The sequence below is a fragment of the Bos taurus genome, chromosome 8 (genome assembly GCF_002263795.3).
Source record: "Bos taurus isolate L1 Dominette 01449 registration number 42190680 breed Hereford chromosome 8, ARS-UCD2.0, whole genome shotgun sequence".
NCBI classification, from domain to species: domain Eukaryota; kingdom Metazoa; phylum Chordata; class Mammalia; order Artiodactyla; family Bovidae; genus Bos; species Bos taurus.
Genome location: NC_037335.1, coordinates 9,755,008 through 9,775,783, shown reverse-complemented (window position 1 = coordinate 9,775,783; position 20,776 = coordinate 9,755,008). Strand labels below are relative to the sequence as shown.

General features: G+C 37.4%; 1 protein-coding gene across 12 annotated transcripts in view; it reads left to right on the top strand.

Moving 5' to 3' along the window:
• Positions 1–20,776, top strand: part of HMBOX1 (homeobox containing 1) — a 203,487-nt gene that overhangs the window by 64,275 nt on the left and 118,436 nt on the right. For all 12 annotated transcript variants that reach the window (XM_024995876.2, XM_010807719.4, XM_010807721.4 and 9 more), the window contains one exon: positions 14,431–14,510. In XM_024995876.2, coding sequence (XP_024851644.1) covers positions 14,488–14,510 — 23 coding nt within the window. In that variant the 5' untranslated portion in view covers positions 14,431–14,487. The remainder of the gene's footprint in view (positions 1–14,430; positions 14,511–20,776) is intronic.

The window sequence follows — 20,776 nt, the reverse complement described above, 5'->3', positions numbered from 1 at the left end:
TCTTCGCATGAGGTGGCCAAAGTACTGGAGTTTCAGCTTTAGCATCATTCCTTCCAAAGAAATCCCAGGGCTGATCTTCTTCAGAATGGACTGGTTGGATCTCCTTGCAGTCCAAGGGACTCTTAAGAGTCTTCTCCAACACCATGGTTCAAAAGCATCAATTCTTCGGCGCTCAGCCTTCTTCACAGTCCACATTTAGTATTAATGATGGGGAGATGTGTAGTTTTATTTTCAGGTTATATAATTATTTTAGAATGGAAAAGCAGAGGAAACATAGAGGGTAACATCAAAAGCACTGCATATCTTAAAAGTAATCAAAGGCTATAATTCCTGTATTAGATTGACATAGTAAATTCTAGAGGGCACGTGGTAGTTATGGCTCTTCTGATTGTGTATTTCTTGATAAGGTGTTAAGGTCATTTAACAGTGAAGTGTAGTAGTTTAGAGATTGCTTCCCAGAAGCCGAAAGGATATGCATGTTCCACCCTCTTCCATCTGTTTGTGAGTTGCTGCTGCTAAGTCACTTCAGTCATGTCCAACTCTGTGTGACCCCATAGATGGCAGCCCATCAGGCTCCCCCATCCCTGGGATTCTCCAGGCAAGAACACTGGAGTGAGTTGCCGTTTCCTTCTCCAGTGCACCAAAGTGAAAAGTGAAAGTGAAGTCGCTCAATCATGTCCGACTCTTCGGGATCCCATGGACTGCAGCCTACCAGGCTCCTCCGCTTATGGGATTCTCCAGGCAAGAATACTGGAGTGGGTTGCCGTTGCCTTCTCCGTTTGTGAGTTAGTTCAGTAATAAACAGTGCTTGTTATATTCCAGGTACTACTTTAAGAGTACATGCAGAAAATAGACAATAATGACACAGATAATAGACAAATAAAATATATATCAAATAGTAATATTTACATACAAGAAAAAAAAAGCAAAAATGAAACTATTTTGCTTTTAAAAACAAAAAAAGCCTCAAGTTTAGGAAAGGGAAGCCTGGATAAAAGCCTGAATCAGTTCATTTGTCTCTTTGATGTTTAATCACTGCTTCTTTAATGAATGTGCAGAAGTTTTGTCTGCAAACTTAATACACTCACAAAAATGACTTGGTGGTGGGAGAAAGTAACACAATTTTGGGTTCAGAACAAGAAAACTAATAGTTTCCCTGTATCCTGCTCTGGTTAGGTTCTCTGCAGAAGTCTGTGCTGAATGTGGGGAGACCCGCTTTTTAAAAGAAGATTAGATAATGACAAACAAGGAAACCATGTCAAACTGGAATCATGACTGGGACTGTTTAGCATGGAGACTCTTTCTGAAGATTTTACAGACATTTAAAACACTGCCTTGTGGAAAAGAAAAGAAATGTAGTCTTTATCGATTCAGTCGGATAAGTGGCTTGAAGTTATTAAAAAAGTTAGAGTCTGTTAAAAGAGTATCTTTATCAGCAAAACTCTACATTAAACTTCCTGTCATTGGAAATGTAGGAGGAGCTACATGAGTATTTCTGTCTTTAAAAGTTTGACAAGTAGTATATGTACTAATTCTTTGGGAATAAAACTCTCCATGATATACAGCCTTAAGTAGTGAATCGTAATGAGTAAAACATAAGAGGAACATCATTAGTATCTTAGTGGTGTATCTGTTGACCAGCTTGTTGCATGGTACTTAACACAAGTAAACATTTGCTCCATAGAAATGATAAAATTATATCGCTAATCTTATATTTTGAAGAAAGAGTAAGACTAACATAAGTACTTCAGTTACAGTTCTAATAAGAAAAGGGAAGTCATTAGTTGATTGACCTTGGGCAAGTGGTGTGTGCGTGCTAAGTCACTTCAGTCGTGCCTGACTCTTTGCCACCCCAAGGATTGTAGTCTGCCAGGATCCTCTGTCCATGGAGTTCTCCAGGCAAAAATACTGGAGTGAATTGTCATGCCCTCCTCCAGGAGACCTGCCTGACCTGGGGATCGAACCCACATCTCATGTCTCCTGCATTGGCAGATGGGTTGTTGTTGTTTGTTTGTTTGTTTTAGGAGTCGGACACGACTGAGCGACTTCACTTTCACTTTTCACTTTCATGCATTGGAGAAGGAAATGGCAACCCATTCCAGTGCTCTTGCCTGGAGAATCCCAGGGACAGTGGAGCCTGGTGGGCTGCTGTCTCTGGGGTCACACAGAGTCAGGCATGACTGAAGCGACTTAGCAGGGCCGTCTGGGAAGCCCTGGGCAAGTGGTGTCTTGTCTTAGTTATCTACCTCAGAGGATGGTGAGATTGAATGAGTTTGTATATGTAAAGCACTTAACCAGTGAGTGTTGGCCAAGGGTGATAGTTGTTGTTTAGTTGCTAAATTGTGTCCAACTCTTTTGCGACCCCATGGATGGTAGCCTGCTAGACTCCTCTGTCCATGAGATTTCCCAGGCAAGATTACTGGAGTGGGTTGCCATTTTTTTCTCCAAGGGATCTTCCTGACCCAGGGATCGAACACAAGTCTCCTACATTACAGGCAGATTCTTACTGAGCTACCAGGGAGACTTGGCCCAGAGTAGTATTCTTTAAATGGGCCACCTGGGAAGCCTGGGCAAGCTACTGCTACCCAATAGTAGTTGCTATTGGGTTTTCCTGGTGGCTCAAATGGTAAAGAATCCACCTGCAATTCAGGAGACCTGGGTTTAGTTCCTTGGTTTGGGAAGATCCCTTGGAGGAGGGCATGGCAACCCACTCCAGTATTCTTGACTGGAGAATCCCATGGGCAGAGGAGCCTGGCGGGCTATAGTCCAGGGGGTCGCATAGATTCAGACACGACTGAGCAACTAAGCACAGTAGTTGTTATTTACAGTTAGTAGTTGTTTCCAGTTTTAACCTGGCTACCTAGAAGCATCATTTGAAAGATTATTAATAGTATTCAAATTTAGGTGAGTCTTTAATTCCTAATATCTGGTTGGTTTTCCTCACATGTCACCAACCATTCATTGCAGTAAGGCCTCACTTATCTGGCTTTGTTCAGGGAAAAATGTTTGACACATGTGAAACACCTGATTAACTTCCTAAAATGAAAACCTTTGTTTTAACCACTTCAGCTTTTAAAAACAAATCGATCACATACTTACCTGTCTTTTAAAAATGAAGATCCTAAACATGATTTGAACTATTTGATAAGTGGGTATTACGTGTATATATCTGTAATTAGTTTTTTAGTTATTTTGCTCTTTTCAGGTAGCTGTCATTTCCGCCCACCCCCCCTTCCCCCTGTGGTAAAGCCTTTTTATACCCTTTGTGTCACTTGCTGCCTTTTCATACTGTTCATGGGGTTCTCAAGACAAGAATCCTCAAGTGGTTTGCCATTCCCTTCTCCATTTCCGAAGTCAAGTGGGCCTTAGAAAGCATTACTACGAACAAAGCTAGTGGAGGTGATGGAATTTCAGGTGAGCTCTTTCAAATCCTAAAAGATGATGTTGTGAAAGTGCTGCACTCAGTATGGAAAAGGTCAGTTTTCATTCCAATCCCAAAGAAAGGCAATGCCAAAGAATGTTCAAACTACTGCACAGTTGCACACATCTCACACGGTAGCAAAGTAATGCTCAAAATTTTCCAAACTAGGCTTCAACAGTACATGAATTGTGAACTTCCAGATGTTCAAGCTGCATTTAGAAGAGGCAGAGGAACCAGAGATCAAATTGCCAACATCTGTTGGATTATCAAAAAAGCAAGAGAGTTCCAGAAAAACATCTACTTCTGCTTTATTGACTACACCAAAGCCTTTGACTGTGTGGATCACAACAAACTGGAAAATTCTGAAAGAGATGGGAATACCAGACCACCTGACCTGCCTCCTGAGAAAATCTGTATGGAGGTCAAGAAGCAACAGTTAGAACTGGACATGGAACAACAGACTGGTTCCAAATTGGGAAAGGAGTACATCAAGGCTGTATATTGTCACCGTGCTTATTGAACTTATGCAGAATATGTCATGCGAAATGCTGGGCTGGATGAAGCACAAGCTAGAATCAAGACTGCTGGGAGAAATAGCAATAACCTCAGATACGCAGATGACACCACCCTTGTGGCAGAAAGCGAAGAACTAAAGAGCCTCCTGATGAAAGTGAAAGAGGAGAGTGAAAAAGTTGGCTTAAACTCAACATTCAGAAAACTAAGATCATGGCATCTGGTCCCATCACTTCATGGCATAAATAGTTGGGGAAACAGTGGAAACTTTATTTTTGGAGGCTCCAAAATCACTGCAGATGGTGACTGCTGCCGTGAAATTGAAAGGTGCTTGCTCCTTGGAAGAAATGCTATGACCAACCTAGACAGCATATTAAAAAGCAGAGACATCACTTTGCCGACAAAGGTCCATGTAGTCAAAGCTGTGGTTTATCCAGTAGTCATGTATGGATGTGAAAGTTGGTCTATAAAGAAAGCTGAGTGCTGAAGAATTGATGCTTTTGACCTATGGTGTTGGAGAAGACGCTTGAGAGTCCCTTGGACTGCAAGGAGATCCAACCAGTTCATCCTAAAGGAAATCAATCTGAATATTCATTGGAAGGACTGATGCTGAAGCTGAAACTCCCAATACTTTGGCTACTTGATGTGAACAACTGACTGATTGGAAAAAGGCCTGATGCTGGGAAAGACTGAAGGCAGAAGGAGAAGGAGACATCAGAGCGACAGAGGATGAGGTGGTTGGGTGGCATCACCGACTAAAAGGTCATGAGTTTGAGCAAGCTCTGAGAGTTGGTGATAGCCTGGTGTGCTGCAGTCTATGGGGTCGCAAAGAGTTGAACACGACTGAGCGACTGAGCTGAACTGAACTGTCCCTTTCTAAGTTCCTATGTCTTATGTACTCTGGGTTTGGAAACCAGATACTGAAATTTGAAGAGAATTGCATGTTAAAATGATAAGATATCTGAAATTGGCCTGAAAATACCCTTTGGAGCCAGGGGAACAAGAAAGAGATAATTTTTCAAGGAGGGTGATGGGTACCTAAACATTTATTATTCTGGCTTTGTACATGTTTACAAATTTTCATATTAAAAAGTTTTTAAAAACCACCATTTAAGAAAGAATTCTATGTTAGATATATAGTATATTAAGTTCTTAATTTTTATATTTGTAAGGATTTACAAGAAACTTAATAGTATTTATCTTTTTACAGAGGACTGAGGATTAAAGGGGAGAAATGTTCTTTTTATTCTGGTGCAGTTTTATGACCTTTTTTTTAACCTCCATGTGCTGCATTTATATATCTGTGTGTGTGTTTAATGTGCATCCAGCAAGGAAGGAATTTTACGTCCTCATCATTAAATTCAAAGTACTAATAGTATCAAACTTACAGGATTGTAAGGCTTATGTATCTCTGTATATTTACACATTTTTTTATTTTACTGTAAATTGGTATTTTCGATGGATAACAGTGGTTTCTGTGTCAGGTGCTAAAAGAGCAGTAAAGGAGCTCTGTAATGGCTGTTTTGAACTTCTGAGAGATCTTTTTGGATATCCAGAGCTGAGCTTACAGGCCTCACTAGTTGGCCTTAGCAGTGTCCTGTTACCTCTTCCTTTGATGACTTACTTGCTGCCTGTGCTGTTAGAGCAAACTCTTCCCTTTCTCTTGTGCTTTGCTTTCTTAAAATATTCTGCCCTTTCTATGTTTACCATTATTGAATAAAACAAGATACATACCAAACTGCACAATGTAAATTCAATTTTAAATCACCAGTGACATACTGGATTCACAGTTAAGCATTTCCTGAAGGTAGGAGTATAAATTGATCTTCTTTAGGGAGGCCATTTGATGAAATCTCTTTATCATAGTTTACAAGGTATATGCTTTTTTTCATAATGATTCCTCTACTGGGAATTTACCCTAAAGTTACACTTCAGTGTTCAAAGATGTATGAAGGAACTGTATAATGTCTCAGTGGAAGAGAAAAAGGAGTTTGGGATAGAAGACAGACTTAACTTTTATTTTGTATCTTTTGAAATTCTCCTTTATCTTATATGGTTTAATACTTTTTATATTAAAGAGAAAAGCTAGAATAAAAAGAACCTGTTTACCACCATCTACCAGTTCTTATTCCTAATGGATTTTCCAGGTTACATTTTTTCTTCAAGGATCATCAATGCTGACAACAGACTTTTTCATTATGGAAAAACCTGACATTGTGTTGCATTTTTACAACCCTAAAATCATTATTTGATATTTGAGTCCAGTTCTGATAGTAGGAATGTTTACAATTTGTTTGCATTAATGTATCTTTAACTATTGCATAGATGCATTTGTCCTTCCTTACACATATTCGCTATGTACACCCTCATCCTTAACCCCACCTCCAATACCTGTTGACTACTTATTTTTTCTCCATGTTCGTGTATGTATGTATGTCAATAAACATACTGACAAGAGACACGCCTATAAAAGGACTGTTTTTGTTGGTAAAGAGTCTGCCTGCAATGCAGGAGACCCCGGTTGGATTGCTGGCTTGGGAAGATCTGCTGGAGAAGGGATAGGTTACCCACTGTAGTATTTTGGCCTGGAGAATTCCATAGGCTGTATAGTCCATGGGGTGGCAAAGAGTCAGACACCACTGAGCAACTTTCACTTTTGTTCTTATAGGTTTTCTTTTTAAATCTCATCATACTCATTTGATTGCATTTTGCTGTTTATTTTTTAACTCAATGTGGCAATGTGCAAATCCCACCAAGTCACCTGATAAAACTCTACTTGATTGCATTGTGTTCATTGATCAAAGTATATTGTCATTTATTCAGCCATTCTTGTATGGACTGAAACAGTTCTGTTTATGGAGACAAGAAATAGGAAAATAAATGACAATAAACATCCTTGTACGTATTGTGTATGATTACTTTTGTTTCTATATGATAGATTCCCAGAAATAGGACTACTCGTTAAGTTCAGTTCAGTTGCTCAGTCGAGTCCGACTCTTTGTGACCCCACAGACTGCAGCATGCCAGGTCTCCCTGTCCATCACCAGGTCCCGGAGTTTTCTCAAACTCCTGTCTATTGAGTCAGTGATGTCATCCAACCATATCATCCTCTGTCGTCCTTCAGTCTTTCCCAGCATCAGGGTCTTTTCCAGTGAGTCTGCTCTTCACATCAGGTCGCCAAAGTATTGGAGTTTCAGCTTCAACATAGGTCCTTCCAAGGACTATTCAGGACTGATTTCCTTTAGGATGGACTGGTGGATATCCTTGCAGTCCAAGGGACTCAAAAGTGTAAATACTTTAAATTTCAATTTATGTTGCCAGATTTCTTTCCAAAAGGACTTTGTCCTTAGACCAGTGAAATGACCGTACCCTTTGAGGACATATTATCAATCTTTTAAATTTTTGCTGAAGTTGTATCTCATTATTAAATTAATTATTATTTCTCTGACTTCTAGTAAATTTGAGTGTTTTTTAAAATAAACAATGACAGCTTGGATCTATTCTTTCTCTACATGTCAAATATTTTTTCTGATTTGCTTGTAGTTTTTTTTTTGGTTAAGTTGCTCAGTTGTGTCTGATTCTTTGCGACCCCATGGACTGCAGCATGCCAGGCTTCCCTGTCCTTCACCATCTCCCTGAGCTTGCTCAAACTTATATTCATCGAGTTTGTGATGCCATCCAACCATCTCATCCTCTGTTGTCCCCTTCTCTTCCTGCCTTCTATGTTTCCCAGCATCAGTGTCTTTTGCAGAGAGTTGGCTCTTCATATCAGGTGGCCAAAGTATTGGAGCTGCAGCTTCAGCATCAGTCCTTTCAATGAATATTCAGGATTGATTTCCTTTAGAATTGACTGATTGGATCTCCTTGCAGTCCAAGGGACTCTCAAGAGTCTTCTCCAACACCACAGTTCAAAAGCATCAGTTCTTTGGTGCTCAGCTTTCTTTATAGTCCAACTCTCACATCCATACATGACTGCTGGAAAAACCATAGCTTTGACTACACGGACCTTTTTCGGCAAAGGTGTCTCTGCTTTTTAACACCCTGTCTAGGTTTGTCATAACTTTTCTTCCAAGGAGCTAGCGTCTTTTAATTTCATGGCTGCAATCACCATCTGCAGTGATTTTGGAGTCCAAGAAAATAAAGTCTGTCACTGTTTTCATTGTTTCTCCATCTATTTCCCGTGAAGTGATGGGACCGGATGCCATGATCATAGTTTTTTGAATGTTGAGTTTTAAGCCAAATATTTCTCTTCTCCTCTTTCACCTTCATCAAGAGCCTCTTTAGTTCCTTATGGCTTTCTGCCATAAGGGTGGTGTCATCTGCATATCTGAGGTGAGTGATATTTCTCCTGGCAGTCTTGATTCCAGCTTGAGCTTCATCCAGCCCAACATTTCGCATGATGTACTCTACATGTAAGTTAAGTAAACAAGGTGACAATATACAGCCTTGACGTTCTTCTTTCCCAATTTGGAACTAGTTCATTTTTCCATGTCCAGTTCTAACTGTTCATTCTTGACCTGCATACAGGTTTCACAGGAGATAGGTAAGGTGGTCTGGTATTCTTGTCTCTTGAAGAATTTTCCACAGTTTGTTGTGATCCCCACACTCAAAGGCTTTAGCAGAGTTAATGAAGCAGATGTTTTTCTGGAACTCTCTTGCTTTTTTGATAATCCAGTGGATGTTGGCAATTTGATCTCTGGTTCCTCTGCCTTTTCTAAATCCAGCTTGAACATCTGGAAGTTTTCAGTTCATGTACAGTGCTTCCTAAGGCCTAGTTGACTTCACCCTACAGGATGTCTGACTCTATGTGAGTGATCACACCATCGTCGTTATCTGAGTCATTAAGACATTGTTTGTATAGTTCTTCTGTGTATTCTTGCCACTTCTTAATACCTTTTGCTTCTGTTAGGTCCGTATCATTTCTGTCCTTTATTGTGCTCATCTTTGCATGAAATGTTCCCTTGGTATCTCTGATTTTCTTGAAGAGATCTCTAGTCTTTCCCATTCTGTTGTTTTCCGTTATTTCTTTGCATTGTTCATTTAGAAAGGCTTTCTTGTCTCTCCTTGCTGTTCTTTGGATCTCTGCATTCAAATGGGTGTATCATTCCTTTTCTCCTTTGCCTTTTGCTTCTCTTTTCTCAGCTATTTGTAAGGCCTTGTCAGACTACCATTTTGTATTTTTGTATTTCTTTTTCTTGCGGATGGTTTTAATTATTGCCTCCTGTACAGTGTTTCAAACCTCCGTCCATAGTTCTTCAGGCACTCTGTCTACCAGATCTAATCCCTTGAATTTATTCATCACTTCCCCTGTATAATCATAAGGGATTTGACTTCGGTCATACTTGAATGGTCTAGTAGTTTTCCATACTTCCTTCAATTTAAGTCTGAATTTGGCAGTAAGGAGTTCATGATCTGAGCCACAGTCAGCTCCCAGTCTTGTTTTTGCTGTCTGTATAGAGCTTCTCCATCTTCAGCTGCAAAGAACATAATCTGATTTTGGTGTTGACCATCTGGTGATGTCCATGTGTTGTTAAAGCTACGACCAGTGCGTTCTCTTGGCAAAATTCTGTTAGCCTTTGCCCTGCTTCATTTTGTACTCCAAAGCCAGACCTGCCTGTTATTCCAGTTATCTCTTTACTTCTTAGTTTTGCATTCCAGTCGCTTGTGATGACAAGGACTTTTTTTAAAAATTCTTTATTTTATGATTTTTTTGTAGTAGGAAATTTTAAACTCTTATGTCTACCTTTTAAAGTTTCTTCTCTTTGATCTTCTAAATTTTGTTGTAGAATGTGTGTCTGAGTTTTATAGATTTATGTCTATTGCAACTGGAATTTAAATTTTTATATATAATTTAAGATAAAGATCTGATTTCTTGCTAGATGATAAGTTATCCTCATTTCAGTTCAGGTCAGTCATTCAGTCATGTCCGACTCTCTGCGACCCCATGAATCGCAGCACGCCAGGCCTCCCTGTCCATCACCAACTCCCGGAGTTTACCCAAACTCATGTCCATCGAGTCGGTGATGCCATCCAGTCATCTCATCCTCTGTTGTCCCCTTCTCCTGCCCCCAATCCCTCCCAGCATCAGGGTCTTTTCCAATGAGTCAACTCTTCACATCAGGTGGCCAGAGTACTGGAGTTTCAGCTTCAACATCAGTCCTTCCAATGAATATTCAGGACTAATCTCCTTTAGGATGGACTGGTTGGATCTCTTGCAGTCCAAGGGACTCTCAAGAGTCTTCTCCAGCACCACAGTTCAAAAGCAGCTTGTTGAACTAAAATGTAGCCTTTGGCTTGTATATTTTCTTGTGTGTTCTGGAGTCATTCAGTTCTTTACTCTCTTCGTTGCTTCTGTGTGTCTGTCCCCAGGGTCGTATGGATTTGTTTATTTTCTTTTGTGTTTGTTCTGTTGTCCGGCCAGTGAAGTCCACTTCTGGTTTTCTCCTTTGTTTGATTTTCTTGGAGGTTCTTGGACTTCTTTTTTTCTAATTTTAAGTTCCTATTTTTAAACTTTAATTGTTGGGGGGAGCCTTTTTCTCAATACAGCTATTTATAAGTATTGGGAAAATGTTACTAGTATGATTAATGCATTTTTTTTCCTGTTTTTCTAGCTGTCTCCTGCTAAACTAGCGACAATTTTTTAAATTAATTTAAAGTGTATCATACTTCTTAACAAAAAATTTCAGCTTTTTTTTTTTTACTAGAATAGCTTACATTTTTTAGGTGTTCCTTTAGATCATTAGCAAAAAGGTGTATATTTCTCTTTCATTCCAGTATTTATTCCAGTTAATTCATTCTTATGTCTTATTAGTTTGCTATAATCTTCAAGTTAGTGTTGAATTACAAAGGGTTCAGTGGGCTCCTGCTTTTAATTCCTATTTTTATTAATTTGATTTACTGACTGAGCAATAACATTCATATGGTTAAAATGATACAGTTCTCTGAGAACACTTCCCTTCCCACCCTTTTCCGAATCTGTCCAGTTCTCACCCTGTACTTACAGTAACCACCATTACTGGATCTCTTCCACAGATCAGATTTCTCTATGTGGAAAAACACACACATATATGTAATATGTATTTATTGCATGTCCTATGTAGCAGAACACTAAAACCATTTCAAATAAAATAAAGATTTTGATTTCTTTGATCCAAAGATTATCTAGTTCATCTTGTTTATAAGTAAAAATGTTTTTGCACATTTTTCTTAATTTTTTATATTATGTGTCTCAGTTGAGGTAACTGAGGAAATACACTCTCTGAACTCTTGCATATTTGCAGTGTTTTTCTTATATCAAAATGTAAGCTTTGTTGGTACAGAATTCTCTCAGTCATCTGTGAACTTTATTCAGCTCTTTCTCTTTTAAGTATAATAGATGAGAAGTCCAATAAGTAGGTGATTTTTTTTTATCTTTTATAGCTTACTTGCTTTTTATAGCTAGGTGCTTAAATATGATCCAGCATCCCTAAACTTTTATCCCTGATACCTTTTAATAAATGTGTTTTCTTTTACTGTAACGCTCTCCTTTTTGCAGTAATAAAGCATAGATAATATTAAATTTACCATTTTAACAGTTTTAAAGCAAACAGTTCATGACACTAAGTACAATAAACATTGTTGTACAGCCATCACTGTCATCCATCTCCAGAACTTTTTCTCATCTTCGCACCATTAAACAGTAACTCCTCCTTCCCCAGCCCCCTTTAAGAACCAGTCTTCTTTCTGTCCCTGAGTTTGAAGACTGTAAATATCTTGTAAAAGTGGAATTATACAGTATTTGGCCTTTTGTGCCTGGCTTCTTTCACTTAGTGTAATGCCTTTGGTGTTCATTGATGTTAGCATGTCAACATTTCCTTCTTTTTTAAGGTAGACTAATATTCCCTTATATGCATGTATCACATTTTGCTTAGCCATTCATCCGTTGGTAGATATTTGTTTCCACCTTTTGGCTTTTGTGACTATGCTGCTATGAACTTAGGTGTACAAATATATGTTCGAGTCCCCGCTTTCATTTCTGCGTATATACTTGAAGTTGCAGATCTCATGATAATTCTAAGTTTAAATTTTTTAAGAAACCACCATACTATTTTACATAGCAGTACCCTCCATTTTGTATTTTTCATCAGAGCACACAAAGATTTTATTTTATCCACATCTGTGCCAATACTTGTTATTTTCTGGTTTTTTTTTTTTTTTAAATTATAGCCATTCTAATGATGTGTTGTAATACACAGTTTTAATCTGTCAATTTAAAAAATCTGTCTCTTATGCTAGGAACGCTCTATGATACTGAAGCTGAGAGCAGAGAACTCACAGCAACTTGCTTGATCTTCTGTCCTTTGAATGTTTTATTTTTATGTATTATTTCAAGTCCACTTATGTCTGGAATATAAATGACATAAATTCAGTGATTTGCACTTACACAGGTCTGTATCAGTGTCTTAATCTCCGTTTCCTCATCTGTGAAATGAAGGTCTTTGGTGATTTTCCCCCTAGATTGTCTGATTCAGTTGTGGTGGTATTCTCATATTTATAGAATTAAGATCAGAAATACTGCAAGGCATTTATGAGCCCTTCATAGACTGTGGAATTCCTTCCTTTCTACCTGTCTGTTCCTCATACATACATGTTAAAGGCCAACAAGACAGGTCTACTTAGTCCCTAAACATCCTTCATAATCTTTTTTTAAACTGTTTCCTCTTCCTGATTCTTTCTTGCACTGATTCTAACTTCCCTTCACACTTTGATTTGGTGGAAGTCTTATTCTAAACTTCAAATAACAGCTGAGATCTCACTTAAAGAAGTCTTTCCAGTTCTCTGTAACCAATTAATTTCTGAATTGCTGTGCTCATAAATCTTGTATTTTTAGTCTTAATGCCTTTTATTGGAGAGGGGTGTGTGTGTGTTATTTTTGTTTTACTCCCCCGCCCCACCCCCCCATAGTTTAATAAGCTCTTACACTACTGGGACCATATCTTACTCATGTTATGACCTTGTTTCTATTTCAGGACTAGTATTTAGTATATTTTAACTAAACTTGAGCACGAGTGAAAAAATATATATATATTGACCAGTAATCCATGTGTGGCTTGTTGTTGGTGTTTTGTCCAGGAAATGCAATCAACAGTATTTTTAGGAGGTTTTCTTTGTGTTTTATATCTGCCATTTAGGACCAGTATTTCTCACGTCAGCAAGAAAATTAACTACAGCAGGAAATTCATTAAAGCTACAGTTTAGAATATGCAAATGTGAAAGGTTTCTAACTTTACCGTGTACATTTCACATATATCATTAGTCACTGTTAGACACTTTGGTCTTGCTTAATATAATTCAGTGCTGAATGTGTATTTTAATGTGAGAGTTTTTGACATCAACATTTTTGGCTTTCATCTATTTTATAATATTAACTTGCAATTAATGGAAATAGTTCCCATATATTGTGGTTTGAAACTGCTAATAAGTGCCGTCGGTAATAGATGATCTTTAGCTCCTAAACTGTGAATAGTAGATTTCATTTTTTGTTAAGACTTACGTGTGATTTAAACGGGGTCACAGCGTCTGAACGCTGAATAAAGCAGTAGAATGTTAATCAGAAGATAGAAGTACTGAACTCGCTCCATTATTAATTTAAGCCTGTTCAGGAATGGACACCGTTATTGGTGTCTTTTTAAAATTAGTAGTAAAAGCCCCTGCTACTTGATAATTTGTGAAGTACTTCATCACCACCATTTAAAAAATGTTTTAAACTCTTGTAACTTTTTGAAGTAGTTCCCTATTACCTCTGTTTTATGCATGTGGAATTGAGACTCAGAGAAATTAAGTCACTGTAAGATTTGGCTAGCAGGAAAATAAATAATGGGCTTCCCTGGTGGCTCAGTGGTAAAGACGCAGTGCCAATGCAGGAGACATCGGTTTGATCCCCGGGTCAGGAAGATCCCCTGGAGAAGGCAGTGGCAACCCACTCCAGTATTCCTGCCTGGGAAGTTGCATGGGTAGAGGAGCCTGGCGGGCCACAGTCCGTGGAGTCACAGATAGTCGGATGTGACTTAGTGACTAAACAACAACAAAATAAAAAATAGACTTGGAACTGCACCCCAGGTTTTACCCCCCAGTTAAGACTGTTAGCTTCAATCATGCTGTGGTATGTTTTTTGTTTATAGGATTCTACATAAGTGTACTGGAGTTCTTATCAACAAGTTATCCTGAATGTCACAATATTGTGTGTATATATATATTCCATTTCATGTTTAAATCTGTTTCCTTGGGTGGTATCTGGTAACAGATAAACTTCAGGGATGATTTTCGTTTTTCCAAGTGAGTAATTTGAAAGCTTTAAAAAGTATTTTTCTATCTTTAAAATAGATGTTTATTTGAAATGAAAAGTAATTTTTAAAAACCTGGTTATTTGATGTTAACTGTTAATCCTTAAATTATATAATTAACATTTTTATTCAGTATTTGATTTCAGAGTTTCTGAATTCTCTTTTTTCCTACAGAATGATGAATAACGCTGATCATCTCTAGCAAGGACATTACTTCCCCTCATGTAAAGCATGCTCAGTTCCTTCCCAGTGGTGTGAGTATCTAGTTCTCCTCTTAATTTTCATCTTCTCTATTGTTTTAATAAAGTTAAGAAAGCATTATATAGTACAGAAGTGATAGCAGTGATTTGTAGAGTTGAAATAATTTTTTCATAGTTATGTGGTAAGGAATGAATTTTCAGATCTATATAATCTTTGTCTTTTACTATTTCTGTTTTCAGCTTTGAAGTCTAACATAGATTTTCAATTGAACATAAAATTACTTATAATTTTAAAGTGCTTAATAGCCTAGAAATTTGTGAAACAGATGGCTAGTATTAACTTCCTTGTGACAAGCAGAATATTGGTAGAATGTTACTTTAGTGCTGCCTTTTGTATGCAAACTCCTAAGCACCAAAGCCATTTTCTTTACCTGCTGGGGATAATAAGCCTAGTTATGCCTATTAGCTAATACAGTTGGTAGCCTTTCTTTGGAGTCTGGCAAAAAATACAAATTGGATAGTGGTATTATGTTGAGAGATTTTTTGTGCTAGGATATCAGCTGTAACCACTAGTTCATATTAAATAGGCCTCTGAACAGAAGTATTCTGGAAATTTCAGATATTAGAGAAGATAAAGTATCTATTAGCTCATTAAATGCATCTTTAACGTAAGTATTTTTTAAAAATTTGGTTCAGTCTACATTTCAATTAAATTCCTTCTGTTCTGGTTGTCAGTTCTGTAATCCAGTAAGTGGAAGAATGGTAGATTTTCCTTGTTACTTAGATTTTTTTGTTAAACATTTTTCTTCTCTTGTTGACTTTATAGTACATCAGAAAGTCTCTGGAATAGACCAGGTGGTGTGAAGTGTGGCCTGAGGTGCTGCTGAATAGTTGTGTGCTTGGGAAAGGGATGATACTCTGTTGCTTTGGGCCTAATTTTCCCTGTTTTAAAAAGTACAGTTTATTTGTTGATGGCTGTTCACCATAGCCATTAGAATGTAAGCATTGTGAGGCTTTTTTTTTTTTTTGCCTTATTTTGCCCTTTTTTTTTTTTTTTTGCCTTATTTGTGCCTTGTTGCATCCTTTTTCCGTTGTATGTAGTCTGACACACAAAGGTTATTCACTAAATGTTGTTGTTTAATCCCTAAATCATGTCTGACTCTTTGCAACCCCATGGACTGTAGTCCACCAGGCCCCTCTATCCATGGAATTATCCTGGCAAGAATACTGGAGTGGGTTGCCATTTCCTTCACCAGGGAATCTTCCTGACCCAGGGATGGAACCTGCATCTCCCGCATAGGCGGGCAAATTCTTTACCACTGAGCCACTGGGGAAATCTCAGTAAATGTTAATTGAATTATTTTTGTCTAAATGGTCTCCTATTCTCTGATTCCACACCTAATTTATATCTCCCTCTATAGACTTTCATGTTTTTACTTGGATTTTATTTTCCACATTGTATATAGATGGCTATTATTTAAAAATCTCAACCTTAATTAGTGGTAATTTAAGAACTATTAAAGTGTAATTATGAATTGAATATAATCTTATTTTTCTCAAAATCTACATATTTTGAAAAGAACATTTTTATGCTCTTTACCTATAGTGATAGCCTTTGTTCTTTTGCATTAGTCAGTTCTCCCATTGGTTTGAATTACAGAATCACTTTTCCATATTGTAAGCTCAGTCCCCAGCAAATCTTCATTTCTTACTCTTGTCATTTTCTTACTTTAAAACTGCCATTCCTTTGATGGTAATAATAGTTGTAAGAGTAATGTGCCATAAATAGTACAAAGAGCCTTTAGTATATCTTTAGTTGGTTAATATTATGATTGACTCTATAATGTGTTAAATCATCATGGAATAAATACCATGAATGACAAAACTAATATATGACTGTACAATATTTTGCCTAGTCATTCTAGATAAAAAGATAAAGACAGCAGAGTCCAGCTCAAGAAAATACTGTTATCCAGTAAAATCTTATTAGCTGTTGATACTTTACAAGTAAGGTGGTTCTGTCATTTTTGCACAAATGATTTCAAGATTAGGCATTTGTGTATGCTTTAACCTTCTTTCCTCTACATGTTTCTAGGATTTAGTTAAAGTTTGTTCTGAACCTCAAGACTTATTCAAGAAGGGTTTACATATACAGGTAGAGATAAAATTAATTGTATAAATGGTTTACTATTATGGTCTTAATAGTATGGTGTTTTAGAATGTCACTTTGTGAACTGAGCCATAATTCCTGAATTTAATTGTTCTTTTATGCCTTTAACATTGTCTGTGTTATTACAGTGTCGAAATTCTTCTCACATCATTTTCAATTATTGTTGGCCTGAGTCTGCATTCAGATGAGTAATTTAAAGTGAAAGATGTTCCTTATCCTGTGAATAGTTCTTGTGTTATATAGGAAAATTAATTCAGTTTTTACATGTTATCTTTTTCTGTTGTGAAAGAATTGCTGGTATCATGGACATAGATGACCTTTCTAGGTCATTATTGCCATAATCTCATGATGATGTGCTTAAACTAGGTGAATTGTAAGAAATAAAATTTGAAAATGACAGGATGTGTGCCTTTGTTTATGTTAATGCACATTGGAATATTATTCTCAGTATCTAAGCGAGCTTCTAATCTTGGCATTTTCTCAATAAAATATTGTGCCTTCAATGTCACATGTATGATTTGATCCTGCTCATTATCCCACTGTGCTCTAGAGCAGTCATAGATTTTGCTCTAGCAATTGTAGATCTTTTTACTTTAGGTATGTCTTTGTATTAGGGACCTCTGTTGGTGCTGGGCACATACGTCTAATTTAAACAAAGTGAAGCATAAAGGGAAGTCTGTGTGAACTTAAACTGTTTCCCTGTTGGCTCAGATGGTAAAGAGTCTGCCTTCAATGCAGAAGACCTGGGTTCAGTCCCTGGGTCAGGAAGATCCCCTGGAGAAGTGGATGGCAACCCATTCCAGTATTCTTGCTTGGAGAATCCCATGGACAGAGGAGCCTTGTAGGCTACAGTCCATGGGATTGCAGAGAGTTGGACATGACTGAGTGACTAACACTTTCACTTTCATGCTGTTACACGACAATATAAGAAGAAGAGCAGGGATGTAGTAGGGGCTTAGGAATGACTAGAACAAGGGATGTGAATACTGTAGAGTTTTCCACTTTGCCCTGCATTTCTTATTATGCCTGCCTTATTTTCCTACAAACTAGCTCCTTCTACATGGTGAGGAATATACCAGACTAACGTCTTCTTGCAGCTGACCACAGTTACAGTGACTGTCCATTTTCCTGCCACTCTAACCTGCATATTTTGAGAAGAGCATGACTGTTTCCTTGTGTGCCCACACTGTTGGCCAGAAGGTAGGGCATTTTGAGTGGCAGGGCTTCCCTGGTGGCCTGGATGGTAAAGATTTGGAAGATTCCTTGGAGAAGGGAATGGGAACCACTCCATTATTCTTGCCTGGAGAATTCCATGGACAGAGGAGCCTGGCGGGATACAGTCCATGGGGTCGCAAAGAGTTGGACACCTTAGCTACTAACACTTCCACTTTTCACTTTCATCCTTTCCAAGAACATGTGGTTGGAAACAGACATTCTGGGAGGACAAAATAATAGGTGCCTTCTTTTATCTTCTTTTACGACTTTTGAATTAACCACTTTTACAATGGGTTTCCGTAGGGAATTCGCTGGTGGTCCAGCAGGGAACCAAGGTCCCACAAACTATGCAGCATAGCAAAAAATAAAGTGGTTCCCATAATCAATGACTGAAATGACATAAATACATTGTTTTAGATACTGTGGAATCTTTAGTTCTGGTCGGTCTAATATAAGCTTTATGGTGGATACTTTTCAGTTAACAGGTTAAATTCACATAATTCATTTTAGTTTTATACTGATATGCAGAGTGCTGCCCCATACAGAGGGAGGTTTGAAAAGTTACATATAGAATACTATTAGCTCTGATATAAATGGGATAGGAAAATATCATGATTTTTTTTTTTGTCTGCAAAATAAAACAGTCCTTGACATCTCATATATAAAATAAGGTCTGTTTATGACATGTTTTGAAAGCATGAAGACTAAAGTTAGTGAACAACTCCATTTTCAAGAGAAAAGAATATATAGAAACCTGAATTTACCAAATCAGTAAGTTAAAGGGTAAATTATTTGGATTACTAAGGGGCAGCTACTTTTAAAAAGAACTTCCTGGTATTAAGAACTAATATGTTACTAAGCACTAGAAACGACCAAGGGCTGAGGGTTAAGATAAAACTATAGTGTCAAGTGTCTCTTATAAGCCATTCAGAAAAGTCTACACAGCTCTTTCAGCAAATTTTGAATATAATATACCTACCGAAAAATGTACGAATTAGTAGTGTACAGCTTGGGGAATGTTCACATATTATGCACCTGTGTAACGTAACTAGCATGCAACAAAACATTACCAGTGCTGCATATTATTTTAATAGTAGAGCATTTATGTTAAGCAAGGTATACTCTTCTCTTGACATCAGGAGAAAAAATAAATGAATTACTCTGGTTGAAAGTTATATGTTTTTCTCTCTCACCCAACTAGTCAATGATATATTATGGGTTGGGGATGGGGGAGGGGGGCATATATACGAAGCTGACAAGGAAGAAAGTAGAGTACAACTGTAATAGCCAGAGCTTTAGAATAGCTAGTAATTGTCATTCCAAGTGCCTGAAATAGAATAGCTAAACAAACCTGTGGTATATTCCTACAATAAAGTACTCTTCAGCAATAAAAAAACATAAACTGCTGATACATACAACATCATAGATGAATCTCAAAAACTTCATACTGAAAGAAGCCTTACACAAAAGAGTACATAGAAATTCCATTTGTATGAGGTTCTGGAACAGAAAAAATTAACCTCTGTCATGAGAAAAAATCTGAGCAGTGGTCACCTCTGAGGAGAGAGAATGGGGACTGACCAGGAAGGAGCACTATGGAACTTCCTGGGTAATGATAATATTCTGTATCTTCCGAGGGATTTAATTTCACAGGTGGATGTACTTCTCAGAACTCAAAAGAATGGTGAATGTAAGATTTGCATATTTTATTTTATGTAAATTTTACTTCAATAGAAAAAAATACCTGAACAAATACTGAGCTCTAGCTAATGATCTACATGTGGAAGGATTTAAGGAGAGATATACAGATGTCTGTCACTGATTTTGAAATGCATCAAAAAATGAAACGAATAGAGGGATTCATAGAGCGTGGATAGATTATGTGGTAAAGCAAGTAAAATACTAATGGTAAAATCTCGATGATTAGTGTATGTCAGCTTTTTTTTTCACCTTTTCTGTGGGTTTAAAATTTTTCATTATAAAATCTTGGAGGAAGAAAACAATCAGGAAAGAATGTAATAATCATGAAAACAGGATTTTTATGATGAATAGCTTGTTACAAATGAATATTGGAAGAGAGCAAAAGGAAATGTAAATAGGCAGAAGGCAGACAGTGTGGCCCATGGACACAGAAACCTGCAGCATATTATTTTAGACCTGCAGAATGTCTGTTTTTATTTTTAATGAGCTGATCTCTAAAACTAGAATGACTTCACGTAAAAGTTATAGATTTCTGCCTGCTTATTTTTTAAAAGGACTTGGAAGGCAAAACAGTCACTCCAAAGGTAGATACAGATTCGTGTGGAGTTTTCGTATACGATAAAGTTGGTGTTTCAGACCAGAGAGGAAGAGATGTACTACTTGATAAAGCGTATTGGACAAGTGAACTATCCTTTTGTGGAAGAATAAAGCTCAAATCCTTTCACACTCATTCAGTAAATACAAATTCTATATGGACTAAAGATTTTAAATATTAAAAAAAGCTGTTACTAGAATCCCTAGTCCCTCAGTGGAGTGGTTTTGTCTAAGTGGTTTAAATTGGTAACTTAAAAAAGGACAAAAGCCTGTGTCCCATATCATTTGATTCCAATAATTTCTGCCATATATGCATGCTTTTGGAGTCAGTAAGATCTAGGTTTAAATCTTTTTTCCTATGTCTTAATGAGACTTTTTCCAAGATACAAAACCATTGTGAGCCTTAGTTTCCTCAACAGTCGTCAGTCAGTGTAGTACTGAAAAAAAATTACCATAGAGTGTTGTTATGAGGAACTGAGATTGTATGACATGAAACTATTGCCCAGTGCTGGCCTAGAGTGAATATTCAGTAAATTTTTATAGAGGGATATGTGTGTGTGTATGGTAGTCACTTAGTCATATCCGACTCCATGTGACCCCATGGACTGTAGCCCACTGAGCTCCTCTGTCCATGGAATTC